Below are 16,835 nucleotides of genomic sequence, written 5' to 3' on the forward strand. Positions count from 1 at the left end.
CAGGATCCCCGTACTGCAGGATTATAGCAGCAAGACTCTCAATAACTCTGGGAACGGCACCTGGCAGATGCCGCGGACCTGGCAGCCGCTTAGTTTAGCCCATCCCATGCAAGGGGTGAGTCGGGGATCAGTGGTTCTCCAAGCTGGAGTATATTTATGTTTTTCCTTACTTTCTGTTAACCTGCTGTTTGCAACGTGACATTAAACCACTGAAATTGGACTTTAAGCCTGTGTGTTGCCTCATTACTGCAGCCCTGCCATTACCTAACTAAGGTAAACGCAGGGTTTCTAAGCACCAGGCGGTGCTTAGAAACCCAATATGTACCTTAGTTACCAGCGCTCTGATGCAGGGAGCTGGCAACCAAGGTACACATCGCGTTTCTAAGTGACGCACACCCCTTAGAAACCCAATGTGTACCTTAGTTACCAGCTCCCTGCATCGGCGCGCTGGTAACTAACGTACACAGCAATGCGCGCGCTCGGCTTCGCTGGTGCTGATCGCTGATGAAGCTGTCTGTTTGACAGCTTGCCAGCGATCCTGACAAGTTGATATCATTGTCGGGATCGCTGGTGAGTCGATATGTGAGACAGGGCCCTTACACTGAGAGCTTATGGCCATTACCTTTGATTTCTGGTCAGTCAGAAGATGTGGTCACAGTATGGTGGCCAGAAACCAGAGCAGCACAGGGAACAGCTGAAAAAAGCTGGTATGACTAGGCTATGGTGTCACGCCGCGCTCACCTGGGGGCGGGACCTTGGTCCCGACGTCATCTCTTTCTGAGCCGCGGTCGCTCCCGGGGTCCCGCTGGGTGCGCACGCGCACCTCTAGTACCTAGACTCTATTGTGCCTCTTGGTACACACTCTGAACCTGCACTATGCCTTGTACTCGGTTGTGCCTCCTGGCACACACTCTGACCCTGTACTCTGTCTCATACTGTTGTGCCCCCTGGCACACACTCTGATCCTGTACTCTGTTTCATACTCAGTTGTGCCCCCTGGCACATACTCTGATCCTGTGCTCTGTCTTATATTCAGATGTGCCTCCTGGCACACACTCTAATCCTGTGCTCTGTCCTATGCTCAGTTGTGGCTCCTGGCACACACTCTGATCCTGTGCCTTGTCTTATACTCAGTTATGCCTCCTGGCACACGTTCCAATCCTGTACTCTGTCTTATGCTCAGTTGTGCCCTCTGGCACACACCCTGCTCCTGTACTCTGTTTCACCTCCTGGCACACCTGCTGCCTGACTCAGTGCTATAATCAAAAAATTTTTGGCACTCAACTCGTTGGAAAGATGAAGAATTTTTATTTGCAGTCACAAATATAGACGTTTCGGCTGTATCAAATAGCCATCATCAGTAAACAAGATTGCTCCTATCTCTATAATTTTCTGGACATTATATTGTATGACCAATAGTAAATTAGGTGCTATTGGAGGTGATACCATCCACCATGTAAGAACTGGTATATAAACCTGTAGATTTCAATGAGAAGGGGTAGTAGAGAAATATTCCAAACGAGATCATATGCAGGATTATTAGATCTGTGACTTTGAAAAGCTCCAAAGGTTGCACCAACCAGAAGTTGGCATAAACATCCTATGGCTATGCCTGAAGGGAATTGTCCCAAAGGGGATTACTTGTGGGATTGTTAAATCCTGTGACTCATAGAAAACCCCAATTTCACGCTGTAAGAACAGCAGCTGGCTGTAGTTTCAAATGTCTTGTTGGTGGGTGGCAGCAGGACCTGTGTGAACACGGCATCCACCGCTGGTGTGGCAGGTCCTGCCACATTTGAAACTACAGCCAGTCATTGAAATCTACAGATTTATATACCAGTTCTTACATGGTGGATGGTATCACCTCCAATAGCACCTAATTTACTATTGGTCGTACAATATAATGTCCAGAAAATTATAGAGATAGGAGCAGTCTTGTTTACTGATGAAGGCTATTTGATACAGCCGAAACGTCTATATTTGTGACTGCAAATAAAAATTCTTCATCTTTGCAGCGAGTTGAGTGCCAAAAATTTTTTGATTATTCTATACTGGTGTGGGAACCTTCTTTTGTGCACCGACACAGCTGTGCCACGTTATACTATTGATTGACTCAGTGCTATGACGTGCTCCTTTGCACGCATCCTGCTTTACTCACATCCGGACGTACGAAGTCGCTGTATACCACGTGTTCTCGTGCCCACGCTTTATACGTCCTGCAGACACACTCACTCGTGTCTCCTGTGAGCCGGCCGCCTGGTGCCAGCAGTCGTGGTATCGTATCCCCTGGGGCTTGCCCCTTACACTCCCTGTATAGGGGGTGGTCTTCACTAGGTCAGCTCGCCCTGGGAGGGTTGGTGCCACGACTAAGAGGGTCCACTCCAGGAGTTGTCACATATGGGAACTTAGATTAGGGGCACAACGCCAGAGCTGAAATTAAAAAATAAAAAAGCTGGAGTGGCGCTTTAGGGTAAGTTCACACTAGGTGGTTTTTTCTTTTCAGCAGCAAAACCTGATCTCTTGGCAGGAAAGAAGCTGCACACAAAAGCATGTTTTCCTTGCTTTTTATCACATTTCTGCTGCATTTTGTATGCGATTTTTGCAGCAGTTTTGGCATGCTAGATTTGTTTCTTGGGCATGCTGATAAAGCGTGGAATAAACAAGTTCTATTCTATAGAATTAGGTTTTGGCACAAAAAACGCAGCAAAACCTGATACCTGCGTTTTTGGCGCGTTTCTTCACAACACATTCAAGCAAATTGTTGAAAAACGCTTAAAAACGCTGAAAGAAGTGACATGCTCTGTGTCCAAAAAACCATGCGAAGCACAAAATCCTGATGACAAAAAAAGAGTGTGTGCATGAGATTTCTGAAATCTCAGAGACACATACAGGAGTTGGTACTGAAAATTAGCATAAAAGAAACACCTTGTGTGAACTTAGCCTTAAAGGGAAGGTGCCGTGTTTTTTCATAATTTAATGTAAAAAAGAAAATAGTATAAAAAGATATTGTCCCCTAAGCTTGACTCAGTGGTGTGTATGGATTTTTTTTTTTCTGTAGTAATGCAGCCACTGGGGGCTGCCATCTTACCTCTCTGGCTGCTGAACGACACTTTCCATGCTCATTTACGGCAGTCCCTGGGCATAAGAAACATAGTCGGCTGCCGACCCTATCTCTTTCATTGCAGCTGCATCAGGAGTGAACTGGCCACGCCTCTGTGGGCAGCTCAATTCACAGCTGTAGGTGTGGCCAGGCGCCATCTTATTAGAGCCCAGTGCTTTTCTTTTAGCTTCATTTACACTCTATTTCAAGCTCTGGATGCTGTACTGTTCCAGCATAGCGGCTTGGATGTTCACTCTGCACATACCAGCTGCAGGAGAGGAACCAGGACGAGCTCCTGGACACCAAACTGCTCTTTCCAAAACACCCGACCAGCTGCAGCCCCTGCTCTTGCAAAACATAGGAGGAGCTGCTCCCTGCTGTTTCAAAACACTTGGCAATCTGCTGAGCCGTGTATCTAATCATCTCCTGTGTGATACTGACTGCTGAGCCGTGTATCTAATCCTCTCCTGTGTGATACTGACTGCTGAGCCCTGTATCTAATCCTCTCCTGTGTGATACTGACTGCTGAGCCGTGTATCTAATCCTCTCCTGTGTGATACTGTGTGCTGAGCCGTGTATCTAATCCTCTCCAGTGTGATACTGTGTGCTGAGCCGTGTATCTAATCCTCTCCTGTGTGATACTGTGTGCTGAGCCGTGTATCTAATCCTATCCTGTGTGATACTGCCTGCAGAGCCGTGTATCTAATCCTATCCCGTGTGATACTGCTCTTCTGAAATACTCTGTGCTGCTGTCACCCTGCTCCTCCACCATATATCTCCCTCTGTGACCTCCACCATAGACCAGCACACTGCTCTCCTGAAATACTCTGTGCTGCTGTCACCCTACTCCCAGAATCCTTGCTGCCTGCCATCCTCGGTGACCGAAGACCCCATTCCTCTCCTCAGATCCCGTCCTGGCGATGTGTGAAAGCGAGGCAACAGGGGCCTGATATATGGTGGAAGGAGCAGGGCGACAGCAGCACAGAGTATTTCAGGAGAGCAGTGTGCTGGTCTATGGGGGGCGCCCTGTTCGGTGCCAGGGATTGTACATAGAGCACTGTGTTTTATCTACATGGATGGACCATCTGCTTGTCTGCTCCACAGAAATCCAGGAAACATTTCCGCTGATTGATGACCTGTCCTGATCCAGACTTTGCATGCAAAGACAGTCAGTAACTTTGCAGGCCCCATCAAAATGGCTGCTCACTGTGTTCCTAGATGTGATCCTCTCTTTTCCCTTAGCAAACACCCTGAAGGGGAGGAGAGGAGTGACACCACACCCATGTTAGCAGATTCCGCCCATAATTACTGCAGGGCAGTAATGTGAGCTTGTTGTACACTAGGTCTTTGTGCCAAATTTCAGTAGCTGCTCCCCCTAGTGTTAACAAGTGGAAATGCCAAACTTTTTAAAATTATTTTTCATATTTTACAAAATTAAAAACAAATGATAATATTTTGTAAGAAAATGTAAACATTAATTATTTACATTTTTTCAATTGCTGAAAATTTTTTTTTTTGGATGGCACCTTCCCTTTAAAGGGATTGTCCGGGCTGGTTGCGGGGTCCTGCTGAATGGGGAACTTTAATCCCATTATTATGGAGTGACAGTGCACACACCCAACCACTGCTGCAGTCATTCCCTTCAGGACTGATGAGCGCTGTGCTTGGCTTTATAGAGAACTAGCTGAAGAGCCCGGCGTTGCCCGGGCATAGTAACTAACTGCTGCCCCGCTCTCTCCCCCCGCAGCCCCACTTTCCACTCACCGTCCCGCTCTCTCCCTCCGAAGTGCAGTTCTCTACCCGCCGTCCCGCATTCTCCCTCAGCAGTCCCGCTCTCCCCCTCCTTAGCCCGTCTCCACTGGCCGTCCCGCTCTCTCCCTCAGCAGCCACGTTCTCTATTCACCAACCCGCTCTCTCCCTCCGAACTCCATCTCTCCACCCGCCGTCCTGCATTCTCCCTCAGCAGCCCCGCTCTTCATCCACCGTCCCACTCTCTCCCGCCAAAGTCCAGCTCTCCACCCGCCGTCCCGCATTCTCCCTAAGCAGCCGCACTCTCCATCCACCGTCCCGCTCTCTCCCTCCGCAGCCCGTCTCCACTGGCCGTCCCGCTCTCTACCTCCGAAGTCCAGCTCTCCACCCGCCATCCCCCTCAGCAGCCGCGCTCTCCATCCACCGCCCTGCTCTCTCCCTTAGCACCCCCACTCTCCATACTCCGTCCCTCTCTCTCCCTCAGTAGCCCCTCTCCATCCTCCGTTCCTCTCTCTCCCTCAGTAGCCCCACTCTCCATCCTCCGTCCTGCTCTCTCCCTTAGCAGCCCCACTCTCCGTACTCCGTCCCTCTCTCTCCCTCAGTAGCCCCACTCTCCATTCCTCTCTCTCCCTCAGTAGCCCCACTCTCCATCCTCCGTCCTGCTCTCTTCCTTAGCAGCCCCACTCTCCGTACTCCGTCCCTCTCTCTCCCTCAGTAGCCCCACTCTCCATCCTCCGTTCCTCTCTCTCCCTCAGTAGCCCCACTCTCCATCCTCCGTTCCGCTCTCTCCCTCCGCAGCCCAACTCTCCAATCGCCGTGCTGCATTCTCCCTCCACAGCCCCGCTCTCCACTGGCCATGCTCTCTCCCTCCGCAGCCCCGCTCTCCACCCACCATGACGCTCTCTCCTTCCGCAGCCCCGCACTGCACCCGCCATCCATGCGCCGTCCTGTTCTATCCCTCCGCAGCCCGCTCTCCATGCGCCATCCCGCTCTCCCCCTTGCAGCTCCACTCTCGTCCTGCACTTTCCCTCTGCAACCCAGCCTCTCCATCTGCCAGTGGGCCGGGCTATGTGGAGTGGGCGTGGCTTGACACACACACACATACACTCAGCTTTATATATATAGGTAGATGGCTACCTACCGGCTGCTCCACTGTGTAAGGCTGGTTTCACATTAGCGCTTTTGTGCGCAGCGCATTGTGCGCACCCGTGCGCATGCGCACGGCGCACCTATGTTTAACGTGCGCATGGTCTTGCGCACACGTGCGTTTTCGTGCGCATGCGTTTTTTGCCTTTCGCGCCAGACGCAACATGTTGCATTTTTTCGTGCGCCTTGTCTCGTCAAAAAAACGCATGCGCACGCTTGCGCACGGAATGCGCAAAAACAACACATTGAATTCTACGGGAACGCATGCGTGCGCATGGTCTTGCGCACGCTTGTGTTTTTTTGTGCATGCGTTTTTGAGGTAAACAAGTCTAGAATGTTCTCTAGACAATGGAAAAAATGTCACACCTAAAACATGTGCATAAAAAACGCAAAGCATGCAAAAACGCATGTAAAACGTAAGCAATGCTGCGTTTTTTTTTACGCATCAGCGTGCGCATGACGTTAAAAAAACACGCGTTTGTTTTGCGTTTTTTATGCGCCCGATGCGCTGCGCCAAAAAACGCTAATGTGAAACCAGCCTTTACAAGAAGAAATACTCCTACAATCAGCGCAGGTCCCACAGGTCGGACGCCCACCGATCAGTATGTCATCACCTATCCTGCTTAGTAAACACTTGATTTAACGGAACAGCCCCTTTAATGACTACATACACCCGGTGAAGAACCATTGTAGGAGTGTAGGTGGAGACTTTCCTCCCATGCAGTAGTATGTGCCGGTCATTGCCGGGAGCGACCCCTCGCTTCTGCCTCCTGGCAGCCGTAGCTAATCTCTGGGACCTCGACATCCCATGCTGCCTCTACATCACCCCCCATATTCCTGTGTTGTCATGGCGAAACGAAACCACGCCTACTGGGCCGTGCCCCCAATTTGGAAGTCGAACGCGCGTAATTTACCGCTGCTCCGCCCTTCGTGACGCAAAGGCCTCCGATTGGCTGCAGGCAGAGCTTCTGTACAATTCCGATTGGGCTAGGTTGGCGCGAATGTGCGCGGCTCTGAGACACGGGGGAGGCGGGAAACAATAGCGGGAGGAGCAGGCCGGACACCGGAGACACAAGGGAGGAGTTGGCCCTAGAACGGGGACAGTGAACGGCGGAGCCAGTTGCGAGGTCCAGACGCTTCCTAGCAGGCCGTACAAGCACCATGGCGGATAAGGAGGGTAAGTGTGGAGAAAGTTGTGGTGTGCCGTAGTGTGTGCGGTGCCGTGTAGTTCCTCACTGGTGCTGCAGCCTCTTCCTCGTGTCCCGGCACAGCTGCGTTTGATGATGCAGTGGAGGAGCGGGTCATAAACGAGGAGTACAAGATCTGGAAGAAGAACACCCCGTTCCTGTACGACCTGGTGATGACTCACGCCCTGGAGTGGCCCAGCCTGACAGCACAGTGGCTGCCCGATGTCACCAGGTGAGTGCGGGCTCTCCCTCCGCCCCCGCCACTGTGCCCAATATCACCGACACCAGGTGAGTGCTGCTCTCCCTCTGCCCCCGCCACTGTGCCCGATATCACCGACACCAGGTGAGTGCGGGCTCTCCCTCCGCCCCCGCCACTGTGCCCGATATCACCGACACCAGGTGAGTGCTGCTCTCCCTCTGCCCCCGCCACTGTGCCCGATATCACCGACACCAGGTGAGTGCTGCTCTCCCTCTGCCCCCGCCACTGTGCCCGATATCACCGACACCAGGTGAGTGCTGCTCTCCCTCTGCCCCCGCCACTGTGCCCGATATCACCGACACCAGGTGAGTGCTGCTCTCCCTCCGCCCCCGCCACTGTGCCCGATATCACCGACACCAGGTGAGTGCTGCTCTCCCTCCGCCCCCGCCACTGTGCCCGATATCACCGACACCAGGTGAGTGCTGCTCTCCCTCCGCCCCCACCACTGTGCCCGATATCACCGACACCAGGTGAGTGCTGCTCTCCCTCCGCCCCCGCCACTGTGCCCGATATCACCGACACCAGGTGAGTGCGGGCTCTCCCTCCGCCCCCGCCGCTGTGCCCGATATCACCGACACCAGGTGAGTGCGGGCTCTCCCTCCGCCCCCGCCGCTGTGCCCGATATCACCGACACCAGGTGAGTGCGGGCTCTCCCTCCGCCCCCGCCGCTGTGCCCGATATCACCGACACCAGGTGAGTGCGGGCTCTCCCTCCGCCCCCGCCGCTGTGCCCGATATCACCGACACCAGGTGAGTGCGGGCTCTCCGTTCGCCTCCGCCGCCGGGCTCGGTGTCACCAGGTGAGTGCGGGCTGTGTCACCTCTGTCTCCTTGCATTGGCAGGCCAGAAGGGAAGGACTTCAGCATTCACCGCCTGGTGCTGGGGACGCACACCTCTGATGAGCAGAACCACCTCGTCATCGCCAGCGTGCAGCTTCCCAATGATGATGCCCAGTTTGATGCCTCTCATTATGACAGTGAGAAAGGAGGTAGGCATTGGGTTCCGGTGACTACTTACCTTATTAAAGGGCCCCGCCATCTGATTCCTGCTGCCCCAACCACAGACAGCACGAATCGGAGCCTTGCTGCCCAACTGCAGCCAGGTATATTGTTCTCTGAAATGCTGGATCACTTTATAGGAAATAGACTTTGACCTTTTCACGACATGTAACTTTGATGCGGGCTCACACGCTGTACCTGCATCTCTCCCCACAACATGATTGATTCTATTAGTCGTCATGTGCCTTTGACTGCTGGCTGTTAACCAGTTAAATCCCACTGACAGCGGGATTTAACACATGCAAGGTGGATGCACGTCCATCAGCACCCCTGTTGTGTGGACACGAGCGCTGATGGGTTGTCATGACAGCTGAGGAATGTGCCTGTCATTACAATACTCCCGTGGACACAGACGTTTTGTCGGTGTTCACAGGAGATCGTGATTTCTATTGTACATGGCAGTATCGAAGCCCTGTGGTGTGTAGCACAGGCAATCAGACGATTGCTGCTTCGAGTCTCTTAAGGGGACTAGTAAAGTAAAAGAGAAAAGGTTTTTACAAATAAAAAACAAGTTCAAATCGCCGCCTTTTGCCCCATTGAAAAAAAAAAATACACATTTGGTATCGCTGCTTTTAGAAATGTTCGATATATCAAAATATAAAATTAATCAGATTGATAAACATCGTAACATGAAAATGATACTCCAAAATTACGGTTCTTTGGCCACTGCAGCTATGCAATAAACCCCAAAATGGTAGTGATTAAAAATGTTAGATCAGGGCGCTAAAAATGAGCCCGAGATCCCAAAAATGGAGACGCTACGGGTCTTAGAAAAATGGTGACAAGCAAAAAAACTTTTTTTTACCACTTAAATAAAAAAAAAAACTATACGTGTTTGGTATGTGCGTATTCTTACAGACCTAGAGAATCTTATTGCCAAGTCAGTTTTACTGTATAGTGAATATGGTAAAAAAAAAAAAAAAAATACAAAACACTTGGAATTTTTCCCTGTTTTCCAGTGATTATATGGTAAAAGCGATGGTGCCATTCAAAAGTAAAACTCTTCCCGCAAAAAAAACAAGTCCTCTTACGGCTTTGGGGACAGAAAAATAAAAATGTTATAGCTCTTGGAAGAAGGTGGGGGAATAAAACCCCTCAAAAATGGCCTACGACTGAAAGGGTTAGGTGGGGATCACACATGCGAGAAACACGGCCGAGTCTCGTATGTTAATACCCGACACTCAGGAGCGGAGCGTGCGGCTCCTTGTATTGCTATGCAGCGCACGCTCCAATCCGAGTGCCGGCGGCAGTGCCAGGTATTAACATGCGAGACTCGTCCAAGTTTCTCGCTTGTGTGATCCCGGCCTTAAAAGAAGTCTCTTGCTAGGTTTTCCAGGTAATCTGATAGCAGCATGATGTGGAGACAGTAAACCGAATTCCAGTGATGTCACTTACTGGGCTGCTTGCTGTACTTTTCGGAAAATCACTGATTTATCAGCAGATTATCACTAGAGTAGTAGTAAACCTGCTGCCTTGGTAGTCCTCCATATTTGAGCTGTGTATATCCCTGCCCCCACCACTGATTGGCAGATTCCTGTGTACAATGTGCATAGACAGAAAGCTGCCAATCGGTGGTGTGGGTGGGGTTTTACAGAGATCAGCATTCAGAGATCTGCTGCAGACAAAACAGGGCTTTTATCAAAATTTCATAATTGACATAGCTGGAATCAGGATCTCTGCCTTTTACATCGAGCTGCTCTCAGATGGGGCAGCAAAACCTGACAGATTCAATTTAAAGATCTGGCCAATGACACTAGGGAGAGATTTGCTTAGACTGGTTCTGCCCCCAGATGGCTTTTCCCAACTTTGTTGTAGGTGATTGACAGATTTCTTGCAATTGCCAATTGCTTGGAGAATCACTGGGAGAAGCCTTCCAGAGGCAGAGACTAGTCTAGTCTCGGACTACTGTTTGAAATGCCGGTCTGTACCTTCAGTTTCACAAGAAAATGATAATTCAGGGCTCTGCAGTATAATAATTTTTCTAATCAACTCACTAAACGGTGTCCTTTGCTTCAGGTAGGCTAGAGTCTTCTGGTCGGTTACGCACGTGATAGGATTTTACAGGGTTCGCTTCTACACTGAATTTGGTAAGCAGGATGCTTCTTAGTTTAGAGCAGCCTGCAGCACAGACTTCATAGTAAGTTCAAAATTGATTATACTACAGTCTGCAAAAGCAGGGGTATGATTTGTCATGTCTGATGCCAGAACTATTTGTATAGGCTCTGCTCTTTCACCTTTTTCAAGCAGTGGATCTCCATCATTCTGTCGTGTCTGTCGATGATTGACAACTGTCAATCTCCATTTTTAACACACAAGTTCAATCCCTTTAAAGGGAATCTGTCACCCCATTTTTCGCCTATCAGGTTCTGGCACCGCCATCAGGGGATTATCTACAGCATTCTGTAATGCTGTAGATAAGCCCCTGATGAAACCTGAAAGATAAGAAAAACACATTAGATTATACTCACCGGGGGCGGGTGCGGTGGGTGTCACGGTCCGGCGCCTCCCATCTTCATACGATGCTGTCCTCCTCCTTGCTTCTCCCTCAACTCCTGCGCAGGCGTACTTTCTCTGCCCTGTTGAGGGCAGAGTAAAATACTGCAGTGCGCTGGGAAAGGTCAGAGAGGTCAGGCGCCTGCGCACTGCAGTACTCTGCTCTCCCCTCAATAGGGCAGAGAAAGTACGCCTGCACAGGAGCCGAGAGAGAAGTAAGGAGGAGGACGGCATCGTATGAAGATGGTAGGCGCCGGATGGGACGGGGACACCCATCGGACCGAACACCAGGGTGAGTATAATCTAAGTCTCTTTTTTTTTTTTTCTTTCAGGTTACATCAGGGGCTTATCTACAGCATTACAGATTGCTGTAGATAAGCCCTGATGTCAGTGGCGGCAGTTGGTGGGTGAAAAATAGGGTGACAGATCCCCCCCCTTTAATATTCCGCTAGGCAGTAAGGCATAATGCGGCCTACTGCTTCTTGACACCTGTGCCGCTTTGATTTCCAGGTTTGTTATAATCATATTAACAGATTAGAAGTGTCATGTGTGAAGAGACGCATTTAATTGCCACTGGGTGTTAAGGCAGGAAAATCTAAATTGTAATGTTGGATTTCTTCTGTTTTTTGAGATGGCTTAAGAGGTACTCCCATCTCCAAGATCATATTCCTATATGTAGTAGGTGTAGTAGTATTAGCAACTACCTCCAACTACAAATGTAGTATAGTTCTGATTATCTCTCTCTCTCCTCATGTGCAGGCATTGCAGGACCTTGGGTATCCATAGTTATGACCTATTATATAGTTGTTTACAAATGTGTTGGTAGTGTGCTTTGGGGTACTGTGGTGCCACCTGCAGGTCATTTTTCCTTACTGCAGGTTTATGAAAATGAATGTTTAAACTGTATTTAGTGATAAAATCGTGAATGTGTGGTTTGTTTGGCTGTTTTCTTGCTGAAGGGGCAAGTTTACCTTTCAAATGGTGTATCACGTGTGTGTGTGTGTGTGTGTAGTATGAACGGGGATATAAAGAAGTCACCGAAAAACAGTGTTAAGAAATGATAGAATAGATTACACCTACTACATATTGTGCTGACTTTGGATTTGATAAAACACAGTGGACCTACACCAGCAGATGACATGGCTCCCCAAAACATCATTGATTGTGGATACTTCACATTAGACCTTGGAAATCAAGGTCCCAGAGTCTGGAGGAAGAGTGAAGAGGCAGACCATCCAAGTTGAGGTCTAGTGTGAATTTTCCACAATTATTGATGGTTTGGTGAGCCTTGTCATCTGCTGGTGTAGGTACACTGTGTTTTATCAAGACCAAAGTCAGCGCAGCCATGTACCAGGAAATATTAGAGCACTTCATGCTTCCCTCTGCCGACAAGCTTTTTGGAAATGGAAATTTAATTCTCCAGCAGGACTTGGCACCTGTCCACACTGCCAAAAGTACCAATACCTGGTTTAAAAACAACAGTATCACTGTGCTCGATTGGCCAGGAAACTCTCCTGACCTCAACCCCATAGAGAATGAATGGGGTACTGTCAAGAGGAAGAGGAAACATCAGACCCAATAATGCAGACAAGCTGAAGGCTGCTATCAAAGCAACCTGGACTTCCATAACACCTCAGCAGTGCCACAGGCTGATCGCCTCCATGCCACATCGCATTGATGCAGTAATTGATGCAAAAGGAGCCCCGACCAAGTATTGAGTGCATTTACTGAACATACATTTCAGTAGGCCAACATTTTGGATTTTTAAAATCCTTTTTCAAGCTGATGTTATAAAGTATTCTAATTTACTGCGATAATGACTTTCGGGTTTTCGTTGGCTGTAACCGTCATCAACATTAACAGAAATAAACACATGAAATAGATCACTCTGTTTGTAATGACTCCATATAATGAGTTTCACTTTTTGTATTGAAGAACTGAAATAAATTATACCTTTTTGATCTAATTTTGTGAGAAGCACCTGCAGGTTGCACTGCATTTTCATGCAGGTTCCCAACATTCTCGTGCTAGTTGATAAATCCAGTGCACCTCTACTGTCTAGCCTGAGTTTATACTATTGTTCAAAACTTTGTGATGCAAAGCAAGACAACTTAGGGTCCCGTTTCACATAGCGATGCTCCAGCGATTCCGACAGTGATACGACCTGGGTCGCCAACGAGTTCGCTCATCGGCGTCAAACACAGCGATGCGTGGGATGCCGACTATGAAAAAATGGCCCAAGACATTCGAGCACGATCAGCGATATCCAGCGGGGGGGCTATCGCCGCTGCGTGTAACATGTAGCGAGGTCGCTGTTGCGTCACAAAATTGGTGACTCCTCAGCGATCTCGCTATGTGAGACGATGGCTTAACACAGGATTGGTATCTTTAGGTTATACCCTTATCTGCCCACTTTCTGATCGGTCATGCCCTTTTGTTGATTTATGTTGACAATATGTCTAGAATGTAGTAAATGTGGTTGTGGCTATATATAGTGATTTTATTTTCTTTCAGTGCTTTTACGTCAGAATTCTGGTGTGAAAGCTTTGACTGATAAGTGACTTTTAACTTTTGTTCAAACATTTAACGAGTAACTAATTTTATTTTACAGAATGAAACGTGTACATGGTGTAGTAACTTTCCCTCTTTAAAACCTTTTATTTCTCTCCTTGTCCCCTTTTATGCTGCATTTATCAATAAACAAATTGCATACAATAGTTTTCAGTATGCATGCTCGTACTGTGTGGTGTGTTTTTTTTTTTTTTTTTTTTGTTTTTTTTTTTTTGTTCCTGTATTGTGTGGTTTTACATACAGTACTTTTGGTTATATATTTGCAAACATCGTCAGCAGAGGAAAGGGAAGGTGGAGATGGCTTAAGAGCCATTATACTTTCAAAAAGGGGCAGTATTTAAAATTTGTCAATTCGTTTGAGTTTGAATTCAATTCTAAAAAAAATTTTTAAACTGTTTTATAGAGTTTGGAGGCTTTGGTTCAGTAAGTGGGAAAATAGAGATTGAGATCAAAATAAACCATGAAGGAGAAGTAAACCGAGCACGCTATATGCCCCAGAACCCGTGCATAATTGCAACCAAAACACCAACCAGTGATGTCCTTGTGTTTGACTACACAAAACACCCATCCAAACCAGGTAAGCCTACACTTCTGTTCTTGCAGTCAGATTTGCACAATGTTGTCTATTACAGTGGCACCAAAACCCTAATAACGTTCAGTTTTGTTATGGATTTGCTGCAGTCATAGAAATTTACAGGTTTGTTAGATCACTCAAACGGGATGTCCACCACAGTGTAGAACCTACTTAATTTCTACGGAGCCCTGAACTACTTAAGTGCAATGTGTACTCTTCTGCCGCATTGACACTGTTTCAGAGCTATCGGTGCTGGTGTTTCAGGTGGGTGACATGACATTGTTGCAGCTCATCAATATTCTGTCAGTGGAGGTCTGCTCTGAGGAAATTGTAAAGGCTGCAGTTAATTGGAAACTGAAAGGCTACAGCGGATTTCTGACACCAGTGTCACATCGCCCATCAGGAACAGCAGCACTGACATCGCTGTAGCGTTGATGCTGCAAGAGGTGAGGGGGCTATAGATATGTTTAAAACAAACAAAAAAAAAAACAAAACACCAATCTATACACCCCCAACTTCATGTGTGTATGTGTATACATGTTGGCTGTGAATATTAATTTATCTTTTTAATTGTGGGCACAGTAGTCGCAGCTGCTGGGTGGTCACTTGTGTCCCCGCTACTTAAGAGTAATGATTATTCACTTGTACACTCCCATGAGTGGCACATGTGACCACCCGGCAGCTGCAGTAAGCCGGCGGCTGACACTGTGCGTGCTACTAAATGGCAATGAATACTCACTGCCCTCCACGTACATAGTCCCAGCGTGGAGAGTAGTGAGTATTCTGGCTTGTAAGCAGCGCATGACGTTCCTGCCATGTGCTGCTTACAAGCACAACGCAGCTGCTTGCATCAGAACAAGAGGGAGCGCAGGGACGGCAAGTATAATGGGTTATTTTTTTATTTATCTTTTTTTTTTTTTTTTTTTTTTTTTTTGGGGGGGGCCATGCAGACCGGGATGTGAGGGCTATGCACACCTGGCTTATACTCGAGTCAATAAGTTTTTCCTCTTTCTCTTTTTTGTGGTAAATTTAGGTGCCTTGGCTTATACTTAAGTATATATGGTATCTATCGTGCCCTGGATATTCCAATAGTACACAACCCTTTTCACCCTCCATGATGGATATATCCATCATGGAACCGGTCAGGTTATGTTGACGAGTCTCAAAAGCATCTGAGAATCTACATCTGGCACCTGTTTGCCCACCACTGCTATACCATGTTTCCACAGGCTGGTGTTTATCAGAGTTGATTAGGACTATATAATTTAGTACATAGATCAAGCAAAAATCCGTAGGACCAAAATCTACGTGTGCACATAGCCTTTACCCTTCAGGTGCTTCACAGGAATTTTTGGAATGTGGGGAAAAAAATGAACATTTAATCACAAATTCATTTCACATCCAAACATTATTATTTTGAGAAGGGTATCAGGAAAAAATGGATCCCAAAACTTGTGTAATTTCTCCTGAGCATGCCGGTACCCCATATGAGGGAAGAAAACCTCTGTTTGAGCGCACGGCAGAATTTGGAAGACTTTTGGAATGCAAAATTTGCTGGAACAATTGGCGGATGCCATGTTGTGTTTGGAGTTTCTGATGTGCCTAACCAGTGAAAATCCCCCACAAGTGACACCATTTTGGAAACTAGATCCCACAGGGAATTGATCTAGATGTGTGGCGTGCACTTTGAGCCCTCAGATGCTTCACAGAAGTTAATAACGTTGAGCCGTGAAAATAAAAATCACATTTTTCCCACAAATGATTTAACCCCAAATGATGCATTTTCATAAGGGTAACAGGAGAAATTGCACCATGCAACTTCTCCTGAATATGCTGATACCCCATATGAGGGCTCACAAGGAAAGGAGCATAATTTGACTTTTTGAATGTTAAATTTCTTCGAATCATTAGCGGACGTCATGTCCCATTTGGAGCACCACTGATGTGCCTAAACAGCGGAACACCCCCCCCATTTTGGAAGCTAGACCCCTCAAGATATTTCAGATGTGCGGTGAGCACCTTGAACCCCCACGTGCTTCACAAAAGTTTATAAAGTTGAGCCGTGAAAATAAAAAAAATCACCATTTTCCACACAAATGTTATTTTGGCCCCAAATTTTGTATCTTCACAATGGTAACAGGAGATACTGCAACATACAATTTGTTGTGCAATTTCTCCAGAGTACATCAATACCCCATATGTGGCGGAATACTACTTTTGAGGCACAGTGCAAAGCTCAGAAGGGAAGAGGTGCCATATTGGAGTTCAGATTGTGCTGGAATGGTTTGATGGTGCCATGTCACATTGGCAGAGCCCTGAGGTGTCACAACAAAAGAAACGCGCCCCCCCCCCCCCCCCATGTAACCTCGTTTTACAAACTACACTCCACAGTGAATTCATATAGGGATGAAGTGATCATATTGACATCACATGTGCCTCACAGAATTTTCTACCATTGAGCGGTGAAGAAAGAATAAATTACATTTTTCTCGTTCGCCTTATTGGGGGACACAGAGACCATGGGTGTATGCTGCTGCCACTAGGAGGCTGACACTATGCACAAAAAAGGTTAGCTCCTCCGCAGTGTACACCCCACCGACCGGCAGGGAATTCCTCAGTTTAGCTTAGTGTCAGTAGGAGGTGGACACGGGTCTTTCATTAGACCCATATCTACCTCGTCGTGCGTCGTTCCTTTACAG

At 47.9% G+C, this 16,835-nt stretch overlaps 1 protein-coding gene across 1 annotated transcript in view; it reads left to right on the forward strand.

Annotated features, from left to right (window-relative positions):
• Positions 1–6,899: 6,899 nt before the first annotated feature.
• The window catches only part of RBBP4 (RB binding protein 4, chromatin remodeling factor), a 68,032-nt gene continuing 58,096 nt past the window's right edge, over positions 6,900–16,835 (forward strand). The window contains exons 1-4 of the mRNA XM_073552004.1: positions 6,900–7,172; positions 7,267–7,414; positions 8,283–8,428; positions 13,966–14,139. Coding sequence (XP_073408105.1) covers positions 7,157–7,172; positions 7,267–7,414; positions 8,283–8,428; positions 13,966–14,139 — 484 coding nt within the window. The 5' untranslated portion in view covers positions 6,900–7,156. The remainder of the gene's footprint in view (positions 7,173–7,266; positions 7,415–8,282; positions 8,429–13,965; positions 14,140–16,835) is intronic.

The sequence above is a fragment of the Dendrobates tinctorius genome, unplaced genomic scaffold (assembly GCF_039654945.1).
Source record: "Dendrobates tinctorius isolate UK_male_01 unplaced genomic scaffold, ASM3965494v1 ptg000183l, whole genome shotgun sequence".
NCBI lineage: Eukaryota > Metazoa > Chordata > Amphibia > Anura > Dendrobatidae > Dendrobates > Dendrobates tinctorius.